This window comes from Gallus gallus, chromosome 26, assembly GCF_016699485.2.
Source record: "Gallus gallus isolate bGalGal1 chromosome 26, bGalGal1.mat.broiler.GRCg7b, whole genome shotgun sequence".
In the NCBI taxonomy this organism is placed as follows: domain Eukaryota; kingdom Metazoa; phylum Chordata; class Aves; order Galliformes; family Phasianidae; genus Gallus; species Gallus gallus.
This window is the reverse complement of record NC_052557.1, coordinates 2568657-2592210: the sequence shown is the minus strand read 5'-3', so window position 1 is coordinate 2592210 and position 23554 is coordinate 2568657. Positions and strand designations below refer to the sequence as shown.

At 55.2% G+C, this 23554-nt stretch overlaps 1 protein-coding gene across 1 annotated transcript; it reads right to left on the bottom strand.

Moving 5' to 3' along the window:
- Nucleotides 1–2397: 2397 nt before the first annotated feature.
- MAPKAPK2 (MAPK activated protein kinase 2) lies at nucleotides 2398–21578 on the bottom strand. Its single transcript, XM_015299062.4, has 10 exons — nucleotides 21153–21578; nucleotides 7563–7702; nucleotides 5959–6023; nucleotides 5439–5518; nucleotides 5222–5348; nucleotides 4727–4802; nucleotides 4507–4631; nucleotides 4288–4373; nucleotides 4112–4192; nucleotides 2398–3809 (listed from the first exon to the last, which is right to left on the bottom strand). The coding sequence occupies exons 1-10, from the start codon at nucleotides 21414–21416 to the stop codon at nucleotides 3666–3668; spliced, it is 1188 nt and encodes a 395-aa protein (XP_015154548.1). The 5' UTR covers nucleotides 21417–21578; the 3' UTR covers nucleotides 2398–3665.
- Nucleotides 21579–23554: the final 1976 nt, after the last annotated feature.

Sequence of the window (23554 nt, the reverse complement as noted above, 5' to 3'; positions counted from 1 at the left end):
ACGTGGGAAAAATCATAACCCTTGTCATGAGAAGACAGGAGGCACAAACAAATAGCCAACGGTGCACAGCGCTCAGTGCTGCTCTGATTGCTGCCCATTGCACAACGCGCCTTCCTGTCTGCACATCCCCAGCACAGCGCATCCCTCCGGGGCTGCCCAGCATTGACCAACACCACAGGAGATGGACAGGCTGTGCTATGCTCCGAGCAGCCCAGGCCTCATCTCTGTCCTTGCAAGAGCTGCATGCAGCCACTTTGCTCGTCGCGAACGAGGAAACGAGATCTCCATGATTCATCTCTCAGGTGGCAGCAAACGCTGACGGCCCCCCTGGAGCAGCGCCAGGTTTTTGATCAACACCGATCCTCGCAAGAGAGAGAGAGAAATGTATTTTCTTCTTCTTAGCAGGAAGTTTGCTACCCAAGAGAACAAGGTGGGGCTTATTTTCCTACCGAGCATTGAAGAATTGCGGTGAATCTTTCACATATTCCTTTAGAGTCAGCACATCGCACCGATGGGCCCTCGAGTTTACGCACAGCGCTGGGCACCGACGTCACAGCACACACATATGGGGATGACGTGATGGGTGAGGGTGGTCAAAGGTTGGATGTGATGCAAATGTCATTCTAACAGCGGCGCCGAGGAGGAGCTCAGAGCAATGGGAGAGCGGTGCGGAGGAGGAATGTGAGAGCAGAACCCAACCGCGGGTTCTTGGAATGATGAAGAGCAATGGGTGAGGAGGTGCTGAGGGAAGGGGCACTGGGGCCATGAGACTCAGAGCTGCCTGTATCACTGATGCAGCTTCCAGGGGTGGGATATAGCACTTACCTCATCTCCAGCCTCCAGTGCCAATCAGCCACCTCTGTCTGCTGTTAAGGTCAAGCAAAGTTTAGGGTGAACTGGGTGACATCTGCATAGGGGCACGGCGCCGGTATTCACTGGTTGACTCTACCAAGGAGTGAATGAATACCTTCACACAATTTGGCTTCCTCCCATTCCTGCATCACTTGGGGTTTCAGAGGTTTCCACTCTGGAAAGCAGGAGAACAAGAGCACCTCCTCCCGAGACTGAGTCCGCCAACCCCATCAGCTCAGAGGATGCTCTCCCCAGGTATAACAGTAAGCAAACACCACCACGCCTCTCCCCAGCTCACGGTCGCCCCCTCCTATCCTCCTCACCCTATTCACTTCCAGCACTTTGTGAACAAATCTGACTCAAAATTTTGCTTTCGAACCCCAAGTGACAAAACATGGCCCTTTGTGAGTAAGTCCCCGCTCTCGCCCGCCGCCCACACCGACCCCACTATTCCTTTTAGTATCAGAATCTTTACAGAAAAGACACAGCTCTGGTTTCATCCACCTCAACAGACACAAAGCGGTGACAGAAAAAAGGAGTTGAGGTGCACGGGGCCCCTCCGGAGCGATCTGCAGGGAAGGGCAGGAGGAGCAAGAAGGGAAATGCCAACCTCCCACCCTTCGTCGGGGGTTTTATGGCTGGGATTACGTTTGTTTATAAAGAACCTCTTTCCAAAACGCTGAACCTACGCAAGCCCGAGCACTAACGGCAGCCGTGGGCTGAGCCCAAAGCTGATCTACTGTGCTTCACACCTCTGGGTGCAGTGCGTGTTTGTACAGTCCACATTTCCGCCCCGTGGGGAGAGCTGCGCTGTGCAAACAGGCACGGCGTGCTGCTGGGTAGCAGCTATGAGCTCACTGTTTTGGAACTTGGCAGCTAGAGTGACTCCTCCCCGCTTGGCTCTTGCAAAGATGACGGGAGGAGGTCGCCGGAGCTCCTTCTTGCTTGCAGCACCTCTGTGGGATCGGGTGCTTGTCGTTCCTGCACAGCTGCACGACAGCAGCCCGCAGCGGCACCTCTGGGAGCAGCACAGCAGCATCTCCACCTCAAGAAGCATGAGGAGGGCAGCATGGGGGGTGTTGGTAATTCCTCCCCACCTGCAGACGCTGCAGCCAAGCATAGGGATGAGCAGCAGCAGCTCCCAGTGCCCGCAGATCCCGATGTGTCACCTGCCGTGACTGCAGCCAGCAGAGAGGGGACAGCAGCAGCACCATGCGTGCCCCACTGTCCACAGCACAACCACAACTCCGGATGTGTACTTCCCCCTGCCGGCACCTGGGTGCAGCTCCCATAGCCCCAAAACTCCACGGTCCCCAAACCCCCCATCCCAGCAGCAATGCCATGCAAGAAACTCCACCTGCAGCATCACCCAGGCAGACTCGGCCACCAGATCTCACCATGTCCCCATACGAAGGGACTTTGGTGGGGCAGTACTGTGTCCCTGAAGATCACTCTGGGGGAGCTCAGCTGCTCTGGGGCCATTTCGGGACATCACCAAGCAGTCACCTGGCCTGGAGCCACGCGAGCAAGGAGGAGAGACAGGGAGACGCAGTAAGAGTCTTTAATCCAAAGGACTGAAGAGCAGACCAGAAAGGTTAGTATAAGCCAACAGACGGGAGAAAAAAAAAAATATATATATATATATATATAAGATAAAAACTGTTTCTTAAAACAAATTAAAATTGCATACAGTGTCTAAAAGATCACCTAAAAACTAAACATGGCCTTAAAAAAACGTTTTTCTTTCTCCCCGAGCACATTAAATGCGGTGAAACATCGTGACAAATAATAATAAGAACTCATGGATTAAAGACTTCAGCGCCGCCGTTCTGCTCAGGGATGGGGGTTTCCCTCCCAGCCCCCCCTTAGGAACCACATAGGAGGGCAGCAAGACCCCAGCCCTGCACCACCGCATCCCCTCCTCCTTCCATCACCCGGGGACCCCCAGCACAGCATCGTTCGGGTGGGGGGGAGGGGGAAGCATCCTTGCCCTGCACAGATTGGGGGACCAGGGGAGGGGCACCCCCAAACCTGGCCCCCTGCCCGCCCTGAGGTCAGAACTGGATGGCACAGGGTGGGGGTGAGCCCCGTACCGACGCACAGCCACGTACGGACAGACAGCAGCACAGACGCACGCGGTGCTTGCGGAGAGCCCCGTGCCCCCAGCGAGCAGCAAGGCTTCCAGGGCAGGGCAGGGCTCCAAAGATAACTTTTCCTCATGTTTTCCCCAAGCGTGCTTTAAAAGCAGCAGATATCCAGGCCGGGGAGGCAGCACACCACCCACCAGCCCCCCCCATGGCTGCTTTGGGAGCTCTCCTTCCCCGAGCCCTGCCCGAAGCTTGCCTCTAGCCAGCGCTCCACGCAGGGAGCACGCTGTCAGGGTTTCAGCTCTACAGTAGTTTTAAAAAGTATTTGTTATATACCCTATAGGAAGGTCACCACAGGAATTTCCATGTCTTCGGAGGAAGGAAGGAAGAAAACAAACAAACGAACAAAAAAAAAAAAACCACAATAAAAATATAAAACCAAAAATGTTTCACAAAAGGGAAAAAAAATAAAATAAAATCCAATTATCAGCGTCGTTCACCTATAGGACAAAACCCCCCCCGGTCGGAGAGCGTGGATCGGATGGGGACATCGCCTGCTCCAGAAAGGTCAGAAACACAGGTGAGTAGCTAAAAATAACTAGTCTGGTATAAATGTCTGAATTCCATGCGCTTGATATAACAGTCTGCCTCTTTTTGTCTTTTTTTTTCTTAAAAAAAATATATATATAGTTATTGCTTTCTCAAGGGCCGGCGGCGAGGGCGCCCTCAGTGCGGGAGTGCGGCGGGCTCCGCAGGGTTGGCTTTCTTTCTCCTCTTCATCAGCAAAGGGTTGGAGGAATCCTCGATTTTCTTGATCTTGATTTGTTCGTAGTCCACTCGCATGGTGGCCAGAGCGCTCGTCATCTCCTCCTGCAGGGATGGGCACAGCGCAGCGCCCGTCAGCTCTGCCATGGGACCCCAAAGAGACCCCCGGGCAGGGACCTCCCCCCCCAGCCACATCCCACTGTCCCAATCACAAGGAGATTATGGGATGGGACCAATGGACCCGCCTACACCACCCGCAGGGATTTGCATTGCAATTTTATGCTGAATTGCAGCTCCAGTGTGGATTGGCCCAATCTGGGACCAGTCCAGCACAAGGGGAAGGCAGAACCAGGCAGTACCCGGAGCACAGAGCACAGGGGAAGAAAACCAATTCAGAAGAGTCTTACCTTCACATCCTCCCATAGATCCTTCTCCTCCTTCAGCACACGGCTGGTGTGCAGTGGGGTCTGGGGCACCTGCATGGATTGCTGCAGGGGGGAGCAGAGCAGCATCAGCCAGGGGTGTCCCATCCCCACCCCATATCCCAGTCCCCATGCCCATCCCACCACACCCCGCTGCTCACCATGATCCAGGGGTGGTTCATGAACTCTGTTATCGTCATGCGTTGAGTTGGGTCCGTCTTCAGCAGGTTGCGGATCAGCTGCTTCACTGCAAGAAGGTGAGAAGAAGGGGGCATGGGTAGGTCCCAGGGCAGCTCCCCCTCAGCCCCAAAACACCCGCACACAGCCCCCCAGATGCCCCAGCCCAGTTCAACCCTGCATGGCCCCACAACAGGCTTTACCTTCCTCTGACACTTCCGACCACTCGGGGTTGGGAAACTCATACTGGCCCATGCGGATTCGCTTCTTCATGCCAGGGGAGATGGCGAGGCCGTGGTTGGAGTAGAATGGGGGGTACCCACACAGCCTGCATGGAGCGGGGCAGCATCAGTGTGTGCTCCCAGGAGGAAGCAGCAGGTGATGGGACACCCCACCAGGGTGGAGAGGGAATGGCTGACTTACAGAATGTACATGATGACGCCGAGGGACCACATGTCACAGGATTTATCGTACTTCTCCGGGCCCAGCACCTCGGGGGCTGAGGATAAGAGAGTGGGATTTGGGGTGCAGACAAAGACCCCCAGGGCAGTGCAGCTGCAGTGCAATGCACAGGGCCAGTGCCACCTTGCAGCACGATGCTGCAGCACAGGCGCAGCAGCGTTGTCCATGCAGTGTCTGTGCCAAGTGCTGCACGCACCGGTACCATGCATGGAGCAGCTCATCCTGCAAGCACGGCAAAGCTACACCCCAAAAAGCAGCAAACCCCCAAAGCAGTACAAAGCAGTCCAGCAAGGGGCCATCCCAAAAACTGCTTCACCATTAGGTGGGTGCAGAGCTGATGGGCTATGCTGCAGGCGGTAAGCATGGTTCCTCTGAGCTTCCTTCCAGTTCCAACCAAGGAGGGGTCCCCTCACCCCCAGCCCTGCAGATCTGAGAGCTTGGCCCCCAGCAGCTTACCCACATAGTACGGCGTGTAGCACGGAGTGGCCAAGGAGTTGTGTGTGGTGGTTTCTTTAGCAAAGCCAAAGTCAGTGAGTTTTAACACAGCATTGGGCCTTTTGGAGGTGTACAAGAGGTTTTCTGGCTGCAGGAAAACAAGGGACAAGAGGTGAGGGCAGGGCTGGGGACAGCCCCAGCAGCGCTGTGGCAGGGCAGGGCTCAGCACCGCTCCTACCTTCACATCCCGGTGCGCGATGTTGATTGAATGCAGGTATTGGATGGCTTCCCCAATGCTTTTCATTATCTCTGAGGCCTCTGAAGCAGCAAGGAAACCAATAAAAGCATTTGTAGGTGACTTACAGCAGGCACTGTCCCCTAGGTTACTGTTCAGACCTGGAGCCAAAGCTTATGGCTGCAGCCAAAAGTGCTTCCTCTACCTGAAACCTCCCTCCCCAAGCAGTGATTCCACAGATCATGTGTTCCCTATAAAACCACAAGCCCCAGGGTTCATGTTTTATGGATTTGGGGGCAGTGTGTCTGTGCTGGAGTGCAATGGATGCTGAGAAAACATCCCTTAGCTCTGCTCTTGACTGAGCAAGAATAACTGGGGCTGTGATCAAGGGCTGGGCACCCAGATCCAAGCTTGGCATTCCCCAAATGCAAAATCCTGATACCGATCCAGGGGGAATGGGACACTCCTATAAGGAGCAAGAAACTGCCCAAGGATTGAATAGAGGTCACTGTGGGAACCATACCCCGTTCCGTGAAGGCCTGGTCTCCCCTGTCCTGGATCCGGCTGAAGAGCTCCCCACCATCCAAGCTGGAAGAGAAGCAGCAGGGTTAGGGATGGGGGGAGCATGTCAGCAGCCCCAGCTTGAGCGATGTCAGACCCTTTGGTGCCCAGCCAAGAGCTGCATGAGCTCAGCAAGAGATGCACCTCCTCTCCATCCCCACTCTGAGGTTGATACTTCTGGGCAGCGGTGTCCCAGAGCCTCTCTCTTCCAGAAATGAGAGGGGCAGAGGATTCACGTGCACTGCAGAGATGTCAGGCACAAACGGACGTGGTCTGCCCACCAAGCCACAAAAACACATTTACAGTAAAGACAGCAAAATGCTCTAATGTGGTGAGAGCACTACTTGGCCTAGTTTAGCTCATGAGACAACTACCTCCTGGGTGAGCAAACCCCATGCTATGCGAAGTGCTGAGCTCAGTTGGCTGCATAGCACGGTGCCACGTGCCCACATGGGAATGGGTGACATCTCCCAAATCCCAACAGACTGGGTGCAGAGCTGAGCTCTACCAGCAGATCTGCATGGCATGGTTCATGTTGGCTTGGAGATGGGACAGAGAGAGGCAGGGATGGACCTCACTGCAGCAAAGCAGCTCACAGGTAAGGCTCTGGGAAAGGGCTGGGAAACTGTGGCATGGCTTCTGGGGCTCGAGGGCTCCCCACGTGCCCTAAGGAAAGGCTCCACTCCAAGAGAGATCAAGGATAAGATCAGGGATCACTTCTCCATGAGAACAGGGATAACAGCACTTCTTGTCTCAGCCTTATCTAACTGAAGCAGAAACAGCTCCTGGCCTCCCTGGTGCAGATAGCATCTCAAGCTGGACATCTTGCAACATGGACAGCACCAAACCACCTGGGAGTACTGCAGATCACACAGTTATGGTCACACTGCACTGTGCAGGGAGTTGCATCCCAAGCATCCCTCAGACAGGGGGAAGCCACCACAGTGGTACGCAGCACCCACTGTCCCCATGCTAAGGACCCACTGCCCATCACTCCACCACTCTCCTTGTATGCAGGCAGATGTCCCATCCTGCCCTATCCCACCTGCAGCTCCCAGGTCCTGATATGGTTCTTAGAGCCTCTTCCCATCCCGGAGCTGCTCCGTGCACCCTCTGCCCCCCCAGGCGACCTGCCAGCTTGCCAGAGGTTTTGGCAAGAAAGCTGTATTAAATCACAGCTGCGGTTGGGATGTGGTTTCAATACTTTCCCCTTCATCCCTCCTCCTCCCCATGTTGTATCAAGCAGCTACCCAAAGCAGGCTGGCTCAGCAGTGCTGCCGGCTGCGGTGCTGCTGCTCGGCTGCTGACCGCACTGCGTCCCTGGGTGCCAGCACCCGGTGCTGAGCCTGGTTTTGTTTGGCCCAAGCGAGTTTGGTTATGACCCATCTGCTGCCAGAACTCAGGCCTGAAGCCTGAGTGAGCTTTCAGAATGACTCAGAGCCAGTGCAGGGCACACGGCACCTTGGAAGTCCGTCCTGAACATCACAGCGCAACACCTCTCGCAGCATCAGTGTCCCCCAGTGGGACACCTCTCCCCTCCCCATCCCACAGCCCCACTGCACTCACCACTCCATGACAATGAGCAGACACTTTCTCCCCTGGTAGAGGTTCTCATAGACGTCCATGATGCGGACAATGTGTGCACACTGCGACGCCCTCCAGTGCAGCTCCACTTCCCTGCGCGCCTTGGGGCAATCCTGCAGCATCTGCAATGAGGCAGAACTCCATCAGCTCAGCACCCCAAGGAGCAGAGCAGCAGGCACCATGCCCAGGCAAGGCAGGCAGGCACAGTACGAGCACAGCTCAGTGAGGCACTGGGTGCTGCATGCAATGCCTCCATCCCCATCTAGCGGGAGCAGCGCAAAGCCACCACCCCGAGAGGCACCCGGGGGGGTGACAGAATGCAGCCCATCCTGTTAACCCTCAGCTGTGCTCCTGATCCAGTGCCAGTGATCTTGTGGGTAGCAAAAGCCAATGAGGAGCAGCTCCAGGGAAGGCAGATGGCCTGGGAACGCTCGCATTTGCAGCCCTGGGCCCCGCAGGGAGCACTGCAGTACCGCAGCGCTCCAGCAGAAGCCAGGCTTGGGCATTACACAGGGTTGAATGGCTCTCAGCTCCCCCATGAATCCAGGGCTCCTCTGCACCCTTCTCCCCTATGTCCTTACATCAGCACAAGCTGCTTGCCCTCATTTCCCTGTATCACATCCGAAATTCCTGCAGCCCAGAACACCAACCAGCACCACTTCTCACTGTGCTTACGAAGCAGCTTTGTTAGCATCACATCCCCGTGTGCCACCAAAATTCTTCCCCTCTCCAGGCAGTGACGCAGCCACACGCTGCCCATCCACAGGCACTGTTCTTTCTCCTCGGGGCCAATATCTTCATCCAGACACCACCTCTGGTCCCACACCTCCCCCTTCTGCTCACGGTGGGGTCATTCTGCTCAGGGCCCCACACACAGGCAGCTCCAGAGGCCACGAGCCCAAAGCACGCACACCCGAGGAGGGGACAAAGCAGCAGCCAGATGTTCCCCAAATAGCAGCAGCCCTCTAATGAGGCCCCTGCCCTTCCCAAAGACAACTCACAGTTCCCAGGTGCAGGAAGGATTTGCTAGGCTGCCACAGACTATTAATTACCGTGTTCGTCAGGATAAACAACCAGCCTTAATTATTATACTTCTAAATATAGAGCAACAACTGTGCCTAGCCTGAGCGTATTTCATCTTCCTTCCTGCCTTCAGCAGCTCTGGGGTTGGGCTTGGCAGAGCAAAGCACCCACTGCCCCGACCTCAGGTTGGCAGTAGGGGCTCTGGCATCAGTAATAGGGTTGGCCTTAGGGAAAAATCATGCTGTATTTCTACACCTCGCTCCACAGCATCGATGTCAATGGAGCAGCAGGGACAGGGCCTGGAGAAAAGCTTTGTTATCCACAGCTCTGCTCCAACAGCCTGGGTGGGGAGTCAGGAAGTTTAAAGGGAAAAAAAAGAAAAAGAAGGTAATTGCACGCTGGGAAAATTGAACAGCAGGAAGCAGACAGTGTAATTCTAAGCAAGACAACCAGGAGATGTACAAAAATATACATCCAATTTTTAAAGTCCTTGTCGGGGAGTTTAATTGTATTCCTAATGAGCTCGAGGCAGCCGCCTCCATTACCTGTACAGCACCGCCGTGACATTTGCTTTTGTGACATTTGCTTTTGTACTCAGGCACCCACAGGCAAGCAAACAGCTTCCTGATGGCCTCCCAAACACCCTCTGCCACTCAGCACAGCCAACAGCCCAGCCTCACTCCGGCTTCCTGCTGGCTCTGGGATGGAGGAGCACAGCCAGCATCGTTAAGGGCATGATTGGGTCTATTTAGGAAATGTTCCTGGTGCCCACTAAGGGCTGGGTGCAGAGGGAGGGGGGGATGCAGAAGGGATGTGGTGATGCCTAAGCTATGGTAAAAGCATCCCGCATCCCCATCTCCTGCCCCACAGCACCCATTGGTGCTGAGCCCTCCAACAAGCTCTGCAGAGCCAACAACAAACCTTCACGCTTTCCCATTTCAGGTTAAAACACAGCACCACACACTCATGGAAAGCAACAGAGATTGGCTTATCCCCATTCTCAGTTCCAATCTCAGCCCTGGTTTTCCCAGTTGCAGCTGAAGGCTTTAACCACTGCCCCCAAATTCCATTAACACCATATTAGTGCTGCAACACAAAGCTATTTTTCTGCAGTCTGCTGCTCACTCTGGTCACGTGTGCTTTACGTCCAGTGTATTTGGGTGTGTTTGGTAACACTGCCCATGTCCCCATTTTAGCTCTGGTATCCAGGCCACAGTCATATTTATATTTCATGGCTCGCAAAAAGGAGGCTGCAATGGGAAAAGCACCTCGTGTTCAAGAGTTAACCGCCCCCAGCCCACGGTACCAGGCTGGGGCTGCCCAGGCCTTCAGAGCAGCATCGGACACATGAAATTCTGCAAGGACTGAGAGCCCTTGGAGCCCCCCAGTGTGCTGCGGGGAGGTGGGCGGGAGCCAGGAAGGAAGGAAGGGAGCAGAGCACACATGGGAGCTGCAGCCACACACACAACGTGCTCTGGTTCCCCCCCCCCACACACAGACAGAGCTGAATCAGCCCCACCACCCCCCATGATGTTGTGGGTGAGTCACAGGGGGTGGAAGCAGGGAGCTCCCCGCAGGCACCCAGCAGGGCAGGACCATGCTTTGCTTGGCACCCCACGGCTCAGGGACAGCAGCCCCGACCTGCTGCCACAGCCACATGCATCTTTATTTTTCTGCTCCCCCATCAGCAGTGCTTCACAATTTGCTCTGGCAAAAGAAACAAACAAAACAAAAACCCAAACAGCTGCCAACACATTTGCAGAGCTCCTGTCCTACCAGGACCCGGCTGGGCGGTGGACTACAACCCCTACTTCTGTTTGCTGCTTTTAGCATCACGCCATTTGGGACCCTCCAAGTGACAGCCCCACACAGCTGCATCCCAGGCCCCCACCAGCTATAGTCCCCCTCAGAGCAACAGGAGGGCAGGCAGGAAGCCAGCTTCCTGGGCTCTTTCCTCCTCCCTGCTTACTTTCCCTTTCAAACATCTCCTGCAGACCCCACGCTTTTGTGGCCGCATGTTTTGCTGGCGATGCCACCGTGAGTTGGCAGTTTCACAAGCGGGCAGAGGATGCAGGATGCCGTGGGAAGAGCTGTGGTGATTGCATGATGCTTTCACAAGGAGCCCTGCAAGAGCAAAGCCAGCAAAATCCCGGAAGGAAGAGCATTGCAAGCATTGAGCAATGCCCCGGGAGCGCAGCTAAGGCTGGTCCCCCTGCAGGGGGATGCTGGAGACTCCCACCCTCCTGCCCCCAGCCCAGGGCATCTGCTGAGCCTTTCCTCACCCACAACAGATGTGGCAGCTATTCAGCTTTTCAGGCGGCAACAAAAGGCCATCCGGGCTCACAAAGGCGACAAGCAAAGAGGCTGTGGCTTAACCAGGAGCCACCTGCCAGGGCCCCATGCAGCGGGGTGCTGCTGCTCAGCCAGCCCCCCTTCGCTGCAGCAAAATCCAAGCACAGCGATTGAAGGGTACCCTGCAGGTACCCACGGCACCAGCACAGCAGGGACAGCAGGATGAGGCTGCAGGGAGGGGGCTGCAGAACTCACGGGAGAAGTCAGAGCAGGTAAATGGCAGCACGAGGCAGCCCTGCTGACTCAGAGCCTCGCAGCGACGGCACGCCAACGGCAGGCGGCAGCGCTTAATAGACAAATGATGAGTGTCTGCTTCGTGTATCTGAGAAAAACAACACGAGAGGACCGTTCGGTTCCTGGGTTTTGTCTGGGGATGATCCTATTCTCACTGCCATACCGTACATCAGAAGAAATACTGAATTTTGGTGACTTACTCATTATTCGTCTCTCCTAATAAGACAGTGGGGTTTGTGCTGTGTGTTAACACCTTAGCCCAGGATGCTTCTGCTTCTTCTAGCAGAAGCAGCTTGGACTGATGCTTGAGCAGGGCATAAATCATATAGAGTTGAAAGGCCCCTAGAATGCCCCAAATGCTGTTCATCCCTTCCTTGGGTCACCTCCTGCTGGCACTCACTGTGACACCGGGTGAGAAGCATAGACAGGGGACAGGGCTGGCTGGCTTTGGGGCCAGGCAGAGACCAGCACTGCCATCAGCACCAGGGCCTGCACTACAAAAAGCAAAAGGAAAATGAGAAGTCAGGGAGGGGTGAACAACACCCTCACATGAGCTACACCAAGGCCAGCCGGTGTTTCACGCTCAGTCTCTTTATCACCACCTCCTTGCAGAGCCTTTGAGGCTGCTTTCAGCCCTCCCTTCAGATCCCAGCCCCGAAGCCATGTGTCTAATCAGATTTCCTATCAGAGCTGCTGTGCTCGTGAATGGAAAAGCACATACATGTCCTTTATGATAGGAAGTGGTTGATATTTACGGGTGTGTTTAATACAGAAGCAAGCACTGTGTAAACCATTAACTCGACACTGACCTACGTACTTTGTACTTCCCTCCCCAGGCAGCACACATGGCCTGAAAACCCACAGCTCCAGCCCACGCTGCAGCACCTCAGTGCCACTGTGGCACAGCAGGGTGCCAGCTTGAGCCCCATGTCCATAGGATTCCCCCCAGGCAGACACAGTGGTGGGCCCAGCCCTGAGCAAGCAACAGGAGCTCAGAGCATCTCTCAGGGTCCCTGTCCCCAGCAGCCTCAGAGCAATCCTTTGCCTGGCTGCACAGGGAACCCCATATTTACTTATTCAATCTGTTTTTCGGAAGCCCCCTTCTCCCACATGGGTTGGGAAAAGCCAACAGGATGCAGCACAGCACTCCCGAAGCTCCTATCACCATTCAGGGCATCACCAAGGTTTTATTTACGTGCCCTTGAAGCTCGGTGACGCACAGCACGTTTGCATCATTCTGCCCTCTCTGTGGTGATTTGTTTAAGAGCATTTTGTACCCTTGGCAGGCTCTGTCAACACCAGCAGTCAGCAAGCACCTACCAACACCAAGCCCAGGGACACACACCCCAACCACAGCAGCCCACTCCTGAGGTCACCCCAATCACAGCACCCCACTCCTGGGTCACCTCAGAGCCATGCACCCCAGTCACGCATCCCACACATGCCACAGAGGCAATCAGCCCCCCTTCTCCATACCCAAAACCAACGTTTGGGATGTGGGGCTGCCCTGGGATGAGCTGTGCCCCCGCCACCCCCCCCCGTCCCCCATCCCCACGTGGTCTGGGTGCTGCCAGGGACACGGGGCCGGCTGCTGCCCTACGTAACCAGCTCCTGCGTTAAGCGGCCACTGCTGCTATTGAAAGGAGGTTTTGTGTTGTGCAGGGGGAAGGTCGGAACAAGAGCAACACGGGGATTTCATAACAAGCCTTTGTCTGCGCAAGCAGGGGCCCCACGGCTGCCTCCCTGAGCATGCTCCCCCCGGAGCTGTGACCGCCCTCCTCCGCCTTTGTCCTCCGCTCCACACCGTAAAAGCTCCTCGGGCTTTCCCTGAGCTGTCCTGCTCCTCCTCCTGCTGCTGCTGCTCCGGGGATATCCCGCAGCCCTGGCACTCTGCAGCATAGTTTGTACAGTGGCACGCTGCAAACGTTTTGCAACAAACCCACACGGGTGAAGAGCTGAGCAACCCTCCAACCCAAAGCAATCCATGGGCACATGCACCCTTGAGCACCAGAGCAAGAAGCATTTCAGAGGAAATCCTGACCTCAAAGCAACGCAACAAGAGCGAGCAAGCAGCCCCACTAGCAGCAGGCTGTGCCTCCCTGCAGACCTCCACCATCCCTGCACATGGCCTTGCAGAGCTACTGGAACTGAAAACGGCCCTGGGGCCGCAGCAGCAGTGGGGCTGTGAGCCTCCTGCCACCCACGAGCTGTCCCCACGTGTGGGAGGCCCCGCCGAGCCCACCTCAGCTCCCAGCCCTCAGCACTTCCAGCTCCCGACCCCCCCTGCAGGGCTCAGCCCCTCTGCACCAGGCATCGTGAGACAATTCCAGCTGAGAGGAAAACACAGTTACGCTTCTATTTTAAAAAGCCCTTTTTGCATCCTGCTGGCACCTCATTAAAGCACTCAGGACACAGCTGCTATTATTAGCTCTCCCAGCACTCGCAGCAGCCCCACACCGGGCACGGGGAGTGGGAGGGAGGCAGGGAGGTCTGGCAGAGCCAGGACGGAGCTCAGCAGCCCGGTCAGCGCCGTAACCTCGGAATACCTCATCCTGCAAGCATGCATAATTCAGCACAGCGCCGGGACGCACACGCCTCCAAAAACACCATCAGAGGAAAAACCTTCTCCCCTCTCACCACGACTGAGAAGGAAATGTTGGTGTCTAAAGGCAGCTCCCATGAAGAGGTCCAGCACTGAACACACTGCAGAGCAAGGAGTCAATAGCTGAGGTTTTATCTGCTTGCATCTTTTAAATACACAGTGAGAACACACACACGCTGGGAAGACTTGCTGATCCTTTCACAGATGCCCAGTATCCCACTGCTAGGCAGTTCTTAGTACTATGTTCCTTGCTTTCTTAATAAGTACGACAGCAAGTGTTTTGCCTGCTACGTTACAGGGGGATGAAAGAATAAAAGCAAAAAAGCAGGGGTACTTAAACAAAGATGAAAACAAACAAACAAACAACCCTATCACTGCATTTACTGCTGCTGCCCCAGCAGCTGGAGAGCTGTTTGGGACTGTTCATCCCAGACAACCCCATCCCTAGCCCCTAAAACCAAACCAAGCTGGCACTGTCAGCTCAACACGTTGGTTCACCACGGACCCACAGGCACAGGGTGAGGGAAAGCAGCTTTTGGGTCCAGTTCTTCGCACCAATTCCAGGAAAGCCACTTTATGCTGTGGGCAGGGAGATGCTCTTCCCCCATGATAACACACTGGAAGTTTCATCCCCAAAGCAGAATAAAGAGTGTGAACGGGGATACAAGGAGGGAGATGCTAACACAGAGTGAGCCACTGAGTCACCAGAGCCAAGGAGTGAGGTGTGGCCAACTCCCAGATGGGATAGCCTGGCTGGTGGGAGAGGGCTGCATGTTTACATGGTCAGACAGGAAAGCAGGGAGCGTTCCTGTGCTCTGAACTTCCATCCAAGAGTCAAAGTGAATTTCCCATCAGTCGCGGGGCGGTTGCTCTCTCTCGTGTCCCTGGTGCTGGGAAGAGATTTCTCCTTGCAGGGAAACTCACTTAAGACAAAAGCAAGACTCTTGCACGCCCTCGAGTTAGCCGGATGAAGGCATTCCTCAGGGAATTTTCAGGCAGGCTCCCTAAATCCTCCTTCCCATGGGCAAGGCACCACACACTGTGTGCCACAGCTGGAAACCCACACCTAGTCTACGGCGCAGGGCGCACACACCCCAAAACACCAGTGCCCTGCTCTGATGACTTCCAGGAGACAGCTTGGTCTTAAACTTCCCAGCAAGCCCACCCCTTCCCAGGGAAAGGTATCCAGCCACCACGGCAGAGCAACTTGTGCAACAGCAGCCCATGTTTTCTTAGAGATCTGCTCAGACTCATGAGCAGCAACATTGCGAAATGGCTGGAGAGGAAATGGGAGACACAGCAGAGCCTGAGAGAGGAGGCTCATGTGGGCTCCAATGGTTCCTGCAGCCTGTCTGTGTCCGAAGGGCATACCCATGATACCCACAGAGATACCTCATGATAGTGAGCACAATCCCGGCCCTTCTGCTAATGCACATGGATACAGAATTTAAACCTGTTCTGAAACATTCTTCAATTTCAAGATGCTAGATGCAATAAGACTATCATTACTACTTAAAATAAAAACAGTCTTGCTACCAGACCAGCCTTCCTCCCTGTTTATTTTTTCTTACAGCAAGCTGAAGATAGCACGCATTCTTTCCTGTTTGCTTAGATCTGATTGCACATGCTTCCCCCACCCCCCCCCCAGCCTAGCTGAGGATAAGACGAGTGGGATGCTGTGCCCATTTCCGAGCAGTACTGCTTGACCCCACTCCCACCCGCACCTATCAGCTCCAGCCATGACTACTGCGGCTGATGGAACACACTGCCAAATTTCCAAGCAGTCCCAGCTTTAGTTCTTTCCCTGAAAACACACATTTGGCAGGGAGTCCATGGAGCCTTTTAAGAGGCTACACGAGCTCTACACCATGTCTCAGGGCTGGAGGACATGGACAAGAAAAGTGGACTGAGAACTGCTCAGTTTTGCAGAGTCAGAGAGGAGGATGCTCCACATCCACCCCAAGGGAACCCAGAGATGGGGCTGCCTGAAAAGCACTGGAGGTCCCAGCCCCCCAGCAGAGCCTCAGCCTACTGCTGTGCAGCTTCTGCGTGCTCCAGCATGAAAGGCACATGGCAATGACAACCCAAACACATGCACACTGCCATCCTGGAGACAGGAGAGCTGAAAGGGCTGAACTCATCAAGAGAACCCAGGGAGCTGCCTGCAGGCAGGGGCACACACTGAGAGGCAGCAAAGGTGATTATGATGAAGAAAACAAGCCCATCCTTCCAATGATCCCAAACTGGGATATCTTACGGGAGCTGAACTGCAGAGTGCCCGCCTGGCTGGATGCCCCAGGAACATTCAGATCTGAGACTGTATTTTGAACTTTATCTCTAGTTTAGGCTGCAGCTCGCTGGGTGCCCAGGCACATAATCACACGCATCCCTGATGCCAACAGCTTAAATAATCTCATTACATATGACGGCAAACACCGCAACAGTCGCGGGCTGCTTGAGCCAACTTGCTCACCTGCCCTTTCCGCTGGGAGAATTTCCTTTGTCACAGCAAAGCCACGCACCAACATGACGCACTAATTCATGGAAAGATGACGCCGTCCTCCCCAGCAGCATCAGGCTCGAGGCTGACCCATGGCCGGGCTCCACGTGCTCCCAGCACAGCATACAAGGTTGTTGGAGCTCTCTGGGCTCAGCCTCGCTCTCTGCACGCAGGGTGCTCACTGCAAAGGAGCAATGTCAGCTGCCTGGAGGTGATCACGACGCACAGCAGCCCAGATTGTTCTGAAACCCCATCCCAGCACAGCCTCCTGGGACAGCCTGGGCTCCCAGCGGGTTTATTAAGGAAAAGAAAATAAATCAGGTAGTGCTGTGTCCATAGGGCTGACGGAAGGACAGCCCTGCTCTTCATAGACCTACACCTCCAGACTCTCCTTACTCAACCTGCAGGCTCAGATGGGTCCTGACAACCCCAACCCCACCCCACGCTCAGCCCACAGCTGGGAGAGGAGCCCAGCAGCACCCCACGCCATGGCAGGGGAGGCCTGGGGGAGCCGCAGGCCAGAGAGGCCCCAGGGGCAGCCCCACAGCAGCCAGCCCGGCGCAGGGGAGGGGAGGCAGCGCGTTATTCTTGGAAACCAGGAGGTGAGGTCATGCTGCCTGAATGCTGCAACTTGAGGCCAGGCACGCCGGGCTGGGAGAGGGGCCTGCCTGCGGCCTGCGAGGCCTACGTGGGCCTGGGGCCTACAGCGGGCCCAGGGCCTACAGCAGGCCCAGCACAGGGCTGCCCCCCATGCAGGCTCCTTCCCCCATTCCCTCAGCACAGAGCAAGCCCCCTCATCCCCCCCCATGCTTCCTCAGCATAAGTTCTCTTGGAGCTCACCTGTGCCGGCTTGTCCAGCCCAGGCATGAGGACACCGGGCTTCTCGAGCAGCCCCAGATGTCATCTGTGAGCCCAGGGCGAGGGCACGCATTTAGGCCCCTCACTTTATGGCAAACCCCAGTAAACCCCCACCTCCCAGCTCCCCACCCGCAAGCATAGGAAGCACTGATCTCCTTTGCAAGCCCCCAGGCTGAAGGCATTCAGTCATTAAGAGAAAGAGCCCTATCATTTCCTGAGCATGTGCCAAAGCAAAAGTCAGCCCCCGGCTCCCAGGCTGTTATCAGTTTATCTCCGTTGTCAATATGACTGTTCGGAGCACATAATGTATTCTGAAGGGATTATGGCTGATCATAAATTGTTTAACCAAACTCAAAACCCAACTCAGTAAACTCTTTTGGTCAGTGAGATAATAAACCACTGCGTTGGAAAAGCCCCGGTGATGTCACTATACTTTCCACGGCTTTAAAACTATGAGTTGCACAAAAAGCCACAGTGAAGACATTTTTGGTTACATAAAATACATGGTAGAGCTCACAAAAATCCCACCGCTGACACAGGAGCAGAAGCGCAGCAGACATAACGCATGTTCTGTTCCCCTGGAGCAAAAGCCCAGGATATTCACACACTCCATCACTTCGAGGGTATTTTTCCATCTGGCTTATACGAAAGATAAAGCATTTGATCTCAAATGAAGCTAGGGAGAGCCATGGGAAACAGGGTGCTCTGCTTCTTTGAATGTCTTTATACAACACCTTAGCCATGACGGCTGACCACAAGGCCAACAGCTACACGAACACCCCCAGCACCGAGCAGATAAAGCTACATCACAGCCTGCCCTACTTCCAGGACAGGCAGCTCAGAAGAATAATGAACCACAGAAGTGCTGGGCTCCTTCCTCCATCAGAGGAACCATTGCTCACCTTATCTGATGGGACGGAAGACTGAGTGAGACTGAGAATGTTTCGCAAACATGCCCTGAAGCACTGAGGATGCTCCAAAACCCATCTGTGAGAGGGGACAGCCCTGCAGGCAGCCTGAGGCTCTCCCACCGGAAGGAAGAGGTGAAGATTTCCTACTTTGAAGTTTGGGTGAGGAGTACTGATGGTTTATTTTAAAGGAAAACTGCCCCATCAATGACACACAGCCAAGAAGCAAACCAATCATCTGCCCTACCCGGCCCATTCTTCAGTCTGGGTTACCTGCCATTTCCCTGCCATACTCTGAATTCAGACAGCAACCTTCCACCCGCACCTTGTCTAAAGATGAGCTAAAAGCAGAATTTGCAGCTCACAAGCCCTGTGCCACCATCGCAGCCTGCGTCACATAATGCCAACAGCCTGACCATAGCCAGCAGCGCCAGGTCTGGTCAGCAGTGACCTACATACAGAAACTTTTACATGAGCCTAACTTTGCTTAATAATACATGGCACCAAGGTAAAAAGAAGGAACGGGTAAGAATCCACTCAAACCTTGCATTTCAACTCCATCCATCACACCTCTACACCCTTCACATTCCCACCCTGCTCAGCACCCAGGAGTAAAGCACTGTGCACTCAATAGAGTTCCAGCAGCTGCGGGCTGAGATTAGCAGCTCAGGTGCATCGCTGACCCTGCATGTGAAATCCTGAGTGCTTTAGGTCCTTCTTGATACTGAAAAATAAAACTGAGGGCAGGAAGCTAATGAAATAGACAAAAAATGATCAAGAAGAGAAGTAAAGGAACAGCTCCACATTTTACCTAGGCATGGTGCAGCAAATAAAACTACCATCCATTAACTCACACACAGCACTGTTTCATTTAATGATGCGTCTCTGCCACGGACCATTGCACTGGAAGAAAATTGGCTGTAACGTTTTCATTGCTGCTGGAACGCTAAGTCTGAGCTCCAACTCTCCCCCAGCACTGAAAAGTGCTCTTAAGCAAACTGACCCTCAGCAAAACGCTTGCTTAAATGCATCTCTCTGTTTAGGTTTAGCAACATAATAGCTGCTCCTGACCCAAGAGGAAGCACAGTGTAACCAGAAGACACCATTAACACTAAGGAGACACACGATTATTTCCCTCCAGCAGAGAACTGCTTTAACGTAGGAGATCTTGGAACAGAAAATGTAAGGAGGAACTGCTCCGAATGGAAAGGTTTGCTGCACCACCAAAGCAGGCAGCACGACGAGATTTCAGCTGTGGCTTCTGGCTAGAAGCCATCAGGATTCTTTTGAGCATCATCCGAAACATGACGACTCGATGCAATCACTTCTGCGCATCCTGCTTTAGCTCATCATTCCACACTGATGCAGCCTGTGAGTAATTCCAATCTAAATACCTCTGCAGGTCCCCAACAGAGACATCGTCCCGACTGCGGAACAAGGGATGGATGAAGTCAGCTCCCATCACATCCCCGGCTGTCACCCCATGGGTCTGTGCTCACAGGGCAGCTTGTCTGCGATCCCAAACCCCCCACAGAACTGTTTTTAAGGGGCTGGAAGGAATTGCTTACAGTAGCAGCTGTGCTGCTCTTTGAAAAGCCCGAGAGCTCAGCTGAACGCTCCTCTCTGCATCGGGGAAGTGTAAAGAGGCCGGGACAGGGGATAGAGGGCAGAAGACCAGCAACTTTCCAAAGCAGAGATCCAGCATCACCCTCCAAGAGCTGCTCAGGCATTCCGAGTTATAACACAAAGTCCTACTCTACAAGATGCTTTTCGATACAGCACCCAGCATGAAGCCCTGACAGCTGCTGCACTGCGCTCTGGTAGCAGCAGGAGCACAGCACAGCCCCAACCATCCCAGGAGGAGCCCTGGTGTCACCCGTCCCCTCACCGCCGCTCCATCCTTCCCCTTTCAGCACTGCAAAAGGGAAGTGCTGGATCCTCGCTTTATAGGGTTGAGTCAACTGCAGAAGCGGTGAAGAGTGCATCTGTCAAAACAGAGGAGGATTTTGCTGATTTCCACCCAAACGAACTGCCAACACGTGTCACCCTGCAGCATAACGGGGTGCAGCCAATGCAAACTGCCTGCTTTTTGGGAGGAAACGGCAAACTTCCATCATCCCACTGAACGAGACCCCCTCTCAGCCACACACTTTCCACGCCATCCTGTCCCCACATACCTTAGCAGCGCCACTTCTACCTCCAGAGCCCACCTGCTCATTCATTCACACTGGCAAACTCCGAAAGCAACAGAGAGGCAGCGCTACAAACAAGAGGTGGGGGTTACAGATCCAGACAGTTATTTTCTCCAGCCTTCACCATCCTCAGGGTAACAGCGAGGTTCCCAACAGCTCCTGCGTGGGCGCGAGCTGCAGCTCTGCTGGGAACGCGGCGCTCCCAGGCTGCCTGCACCCGCATCACCCGGCACCAACCTCCACAAACTTCCCCCCGTCTCTCCCCATCACGGAGACGCGCTCCTGCCTTCCTTCCCTCAACAAGTGATTTCAAAACGAGGAAACCTCCGAGAGCGCGCCAAAATGCCTGTCTGTAAAATCCACAGCTAAACAGGGGATGCTAAGGAGCAAGTCGCAGACAATGGATGAGCAGAGTAACGCGGAAACGCTCTGTTGCTGCTCGCTGTTATGCGCTGATTCATGGAGCCTGGGGAGACCTGTGGGCACCGATGGAGCTCTGCGCAGGGACCCCCGGTCAGTCTGCCATCCAAACACTGGGGCAAACAAACTCACCAGGCAAACCCCACCAAGCCCGGGCTACTAAGGCAGCTCAGGCAGATGTTATTCGCTTTGTTTGTATTAGAAAGCCATAAGGCTACATCCCGGCGCTGTTAATAGAAAGCAACTCGGCCGGGCGGGCAGCAGGGCAGGGAGGCAGCGCTCCCATTGTCCGGGCCGCCCGCAGCTCGGCCGCCCGCTCCGCAGAACCGGTTCCCGAGTTTCGCTGCCCGTGTCCCCGCGCACAGGGCAGAGCGGCGCCGCCAGGAGGAGCGGGGCTCGGGGCGGGGCGAACCGCCCGGGGACCCGGAGGAGCCCGACTGGGGAACCCCGGGGGGAGAGAGTGCGGAGAGCCCCGACGCGCACCTTAAGGGCGAACTTCTCCCCGCTCTTCTTGCTGAAGATCTCCAAAACTTTCCCGTTGATGCCGAGCCCCAACACTTGCGTGGTGACCTTGTAGTCGTCCGTGATGGCATTCTTCCGGATCTGCAGGCCGCCCTTCACGGGGAACGGAGGGAACTGCGGCGGCGGCGGCGGCCCGTGGGGAGCGGCGGGCGGCGGGGGCGGCGGCGGCTGCGGCGGCGGAGGGCTGGGAAAGCCGGCGGGCGGCGGCGGCGCCCCGGAAAGCATGGCGGGAGGCGGCGGGGGGCGGCGGGAGGGCCGCGGGGTGCGGGAGAGCTCCGGGCCGAGCGGACGGGCGGGCGCCGGGAGCGGGGCACGGGGAGGGGAGAAGCGCCGCCGCCGCCGCCCCCCGCCGGTGCGCCCCGGCCCCGAGCGCGGCGACGGGAAGAGGAAGGCTCCGGTGCGGCCGGCTCCTCCTCCTCCTCCTCCCGGCGCGGCGCGGCGCGGCTCGGCTCTGATGTCAGCGCCTCGCCGCGGCCGGGCACGGCCAACGGGGGAGGGACGGGGCGGGGATGGGCTGCGCTCGGCGGGGCGGGGGCACCGAGCGCACGGCCCGGCCCCGCAGGGAGAAGCGGAGCGGGGGGCGGCGAGGAGGGACTGATAGCCGCTGCGCGCCCTCCCTGCCGGTAACTCTTATCTGGAAGTGGACCCCTTGGAGCCCGGAGCCGGGGACAATGCCACCAACGTGCGGAGCGGCAGAGCGTGGGAGACCCGTCTGAAAGAATAAAGCGATGGGTTATCCCGTCTTCCACGCTCAGTGCGGGATCCGGCGCAGACACTGCCCAGCTCGGAGCTGCTGGGTGCCGGGGGCCGCCGAGCTGCCTGCTGCACGTTTATCAGCTGGAACGAAATTGGAAATTCATATGTTTCATCTGCGGGTACAAAATACACTGCTTGCTTGCCACCCTTGGTTTACATTCACCCCTCTGTCACCCACAAACAGCAGTGAAAACAGCCTGGAGATGGCTGTGACCCCAAACCCTCAGCACGTGGTGCCTCCAGGACAAACACCCCAAGAAGGGCGATGAGCTGCATTCCGGTGCCCCAAAAGTGTGGGGGGAGCGCCGGCAGCAGAGCAGGAGGCCGTGGGCCATGCCTGTACCTTTCATGAGCAACAGCATCTGCTCCAATCTGTTAGTCAAGCCAATAATACAGCCCCATCTGTTAGAAAAGGTCAGCTCTTGCTCTTTAAAAGTCAGTTTTTAACAAAACCCGATCAGTAGCTGTTACAGGAAAAGCTTCAGCTAATCAGAGAGCATCATTAGTGAAGAGGAGCATCTGTCACCCCAATTAACAACGTCTGGGGGCAGATCCAGCCCTCCTTACACCAACCTCACACAGGTCAGTGACACTGTGGAGCTGTGTAGGGACTCCAAATGTCACCTCCCATCCCTCCAGCCCAGCCTCAAGCTCAGAGCAGAATACAGGCAAAGGGAAACCATGAACCCCTTATGCTGCTCTGCTTCTTTCAGTTTCATTCACGTTTTATACTGTCAGCCAGCCCGAGCAGCACCCTGCAGGAGCCTACAGCTGGAGCAGCACCGAGTTAATCAGCTCCACCATCGCCCACCCGAGGATTTAACGAAAACCAAAAGAAATTAAACGAAAGGTAAAACTTAAAAATAAAAATACAAAATGAAACATGATGCTGAAATTTAAAAGAAATGAAAAATGTCCAAAAAATAAAGAAAGGAAAAACGTAAAAATTAAAAAAGCAGGACGTTAAATGACCACCGGGCTATGCAGGGCGGCCGTACTGCCACGAGGTGGCCCCCGGAGCACACTGCGCTCTGCAGCTGCAGGATTGCTGGGGTGAAAAGAAACAACAACAAAACACCACCACCTACAAGGAAATAGCCCCCGAGAAGGCAATCAGCACAAACAACCCGTTATCAGCACATAGAAACCTCGCCACAGGGATAACACAGCAGCCCCGCTGTCCTCACCCTGCTCGGCCGCTGCCTGCTGACAGCTGAAGTGATCCTTCCCTCCTTCCATTTCCATCTCCGTTTGGGAACAGCAGTGCTGGCAGCAGGTTTGCGGGCAGGTCTGTCAATGTGCTTTCCCTGGTCAGTAATTAGCTGGATTATTATTTGATTATCACAGAGTTAGCGGGAAAAAAATAGGCCTTGTAGTTTAGGGTAACAATCATTAACGCTGTGTGCATCCCATCCTTCTCCACGGGTGGATTTGTATGAGCCATCAGGCTGCTGGAAAGCTCTCCCACTTAAAAATGATAATGCATCTAAATAATCCTGCATGCTTCTAGGTAGGGGTAATTGAATTGAGGGGATATCGTTAATCCCCATTACTGCTATTCATGTCTCAAAGCGACGGGAGGGTTGGAACAAGCAGAGGAGGAGCAG

Coding starts and splice junctions, on each gene's coding strand:
- MAPKAPK2 (XM_015299062.4), bottom strand. CDS start 21,416: ATGCTTTCCGGGGCGCCGCCGCCGCCCGCCGGCTTTCCCAGCCCTCCG. Junction 7,703..21,152: donor GGGAGAAGTTCGCCCTTAAG/GTGCGCGTCGGG, acceptor GCCTCATTGCAG/ATGCTGCAGGATTGCCCCAA. Junction 6,024..7,562: donor CTGCTCATTGTCATGGAGTG/GTGAGTGCAGTG, acceptor CTTCTCTTCCAG/CTTGGATGGTGGGGAGCTCT.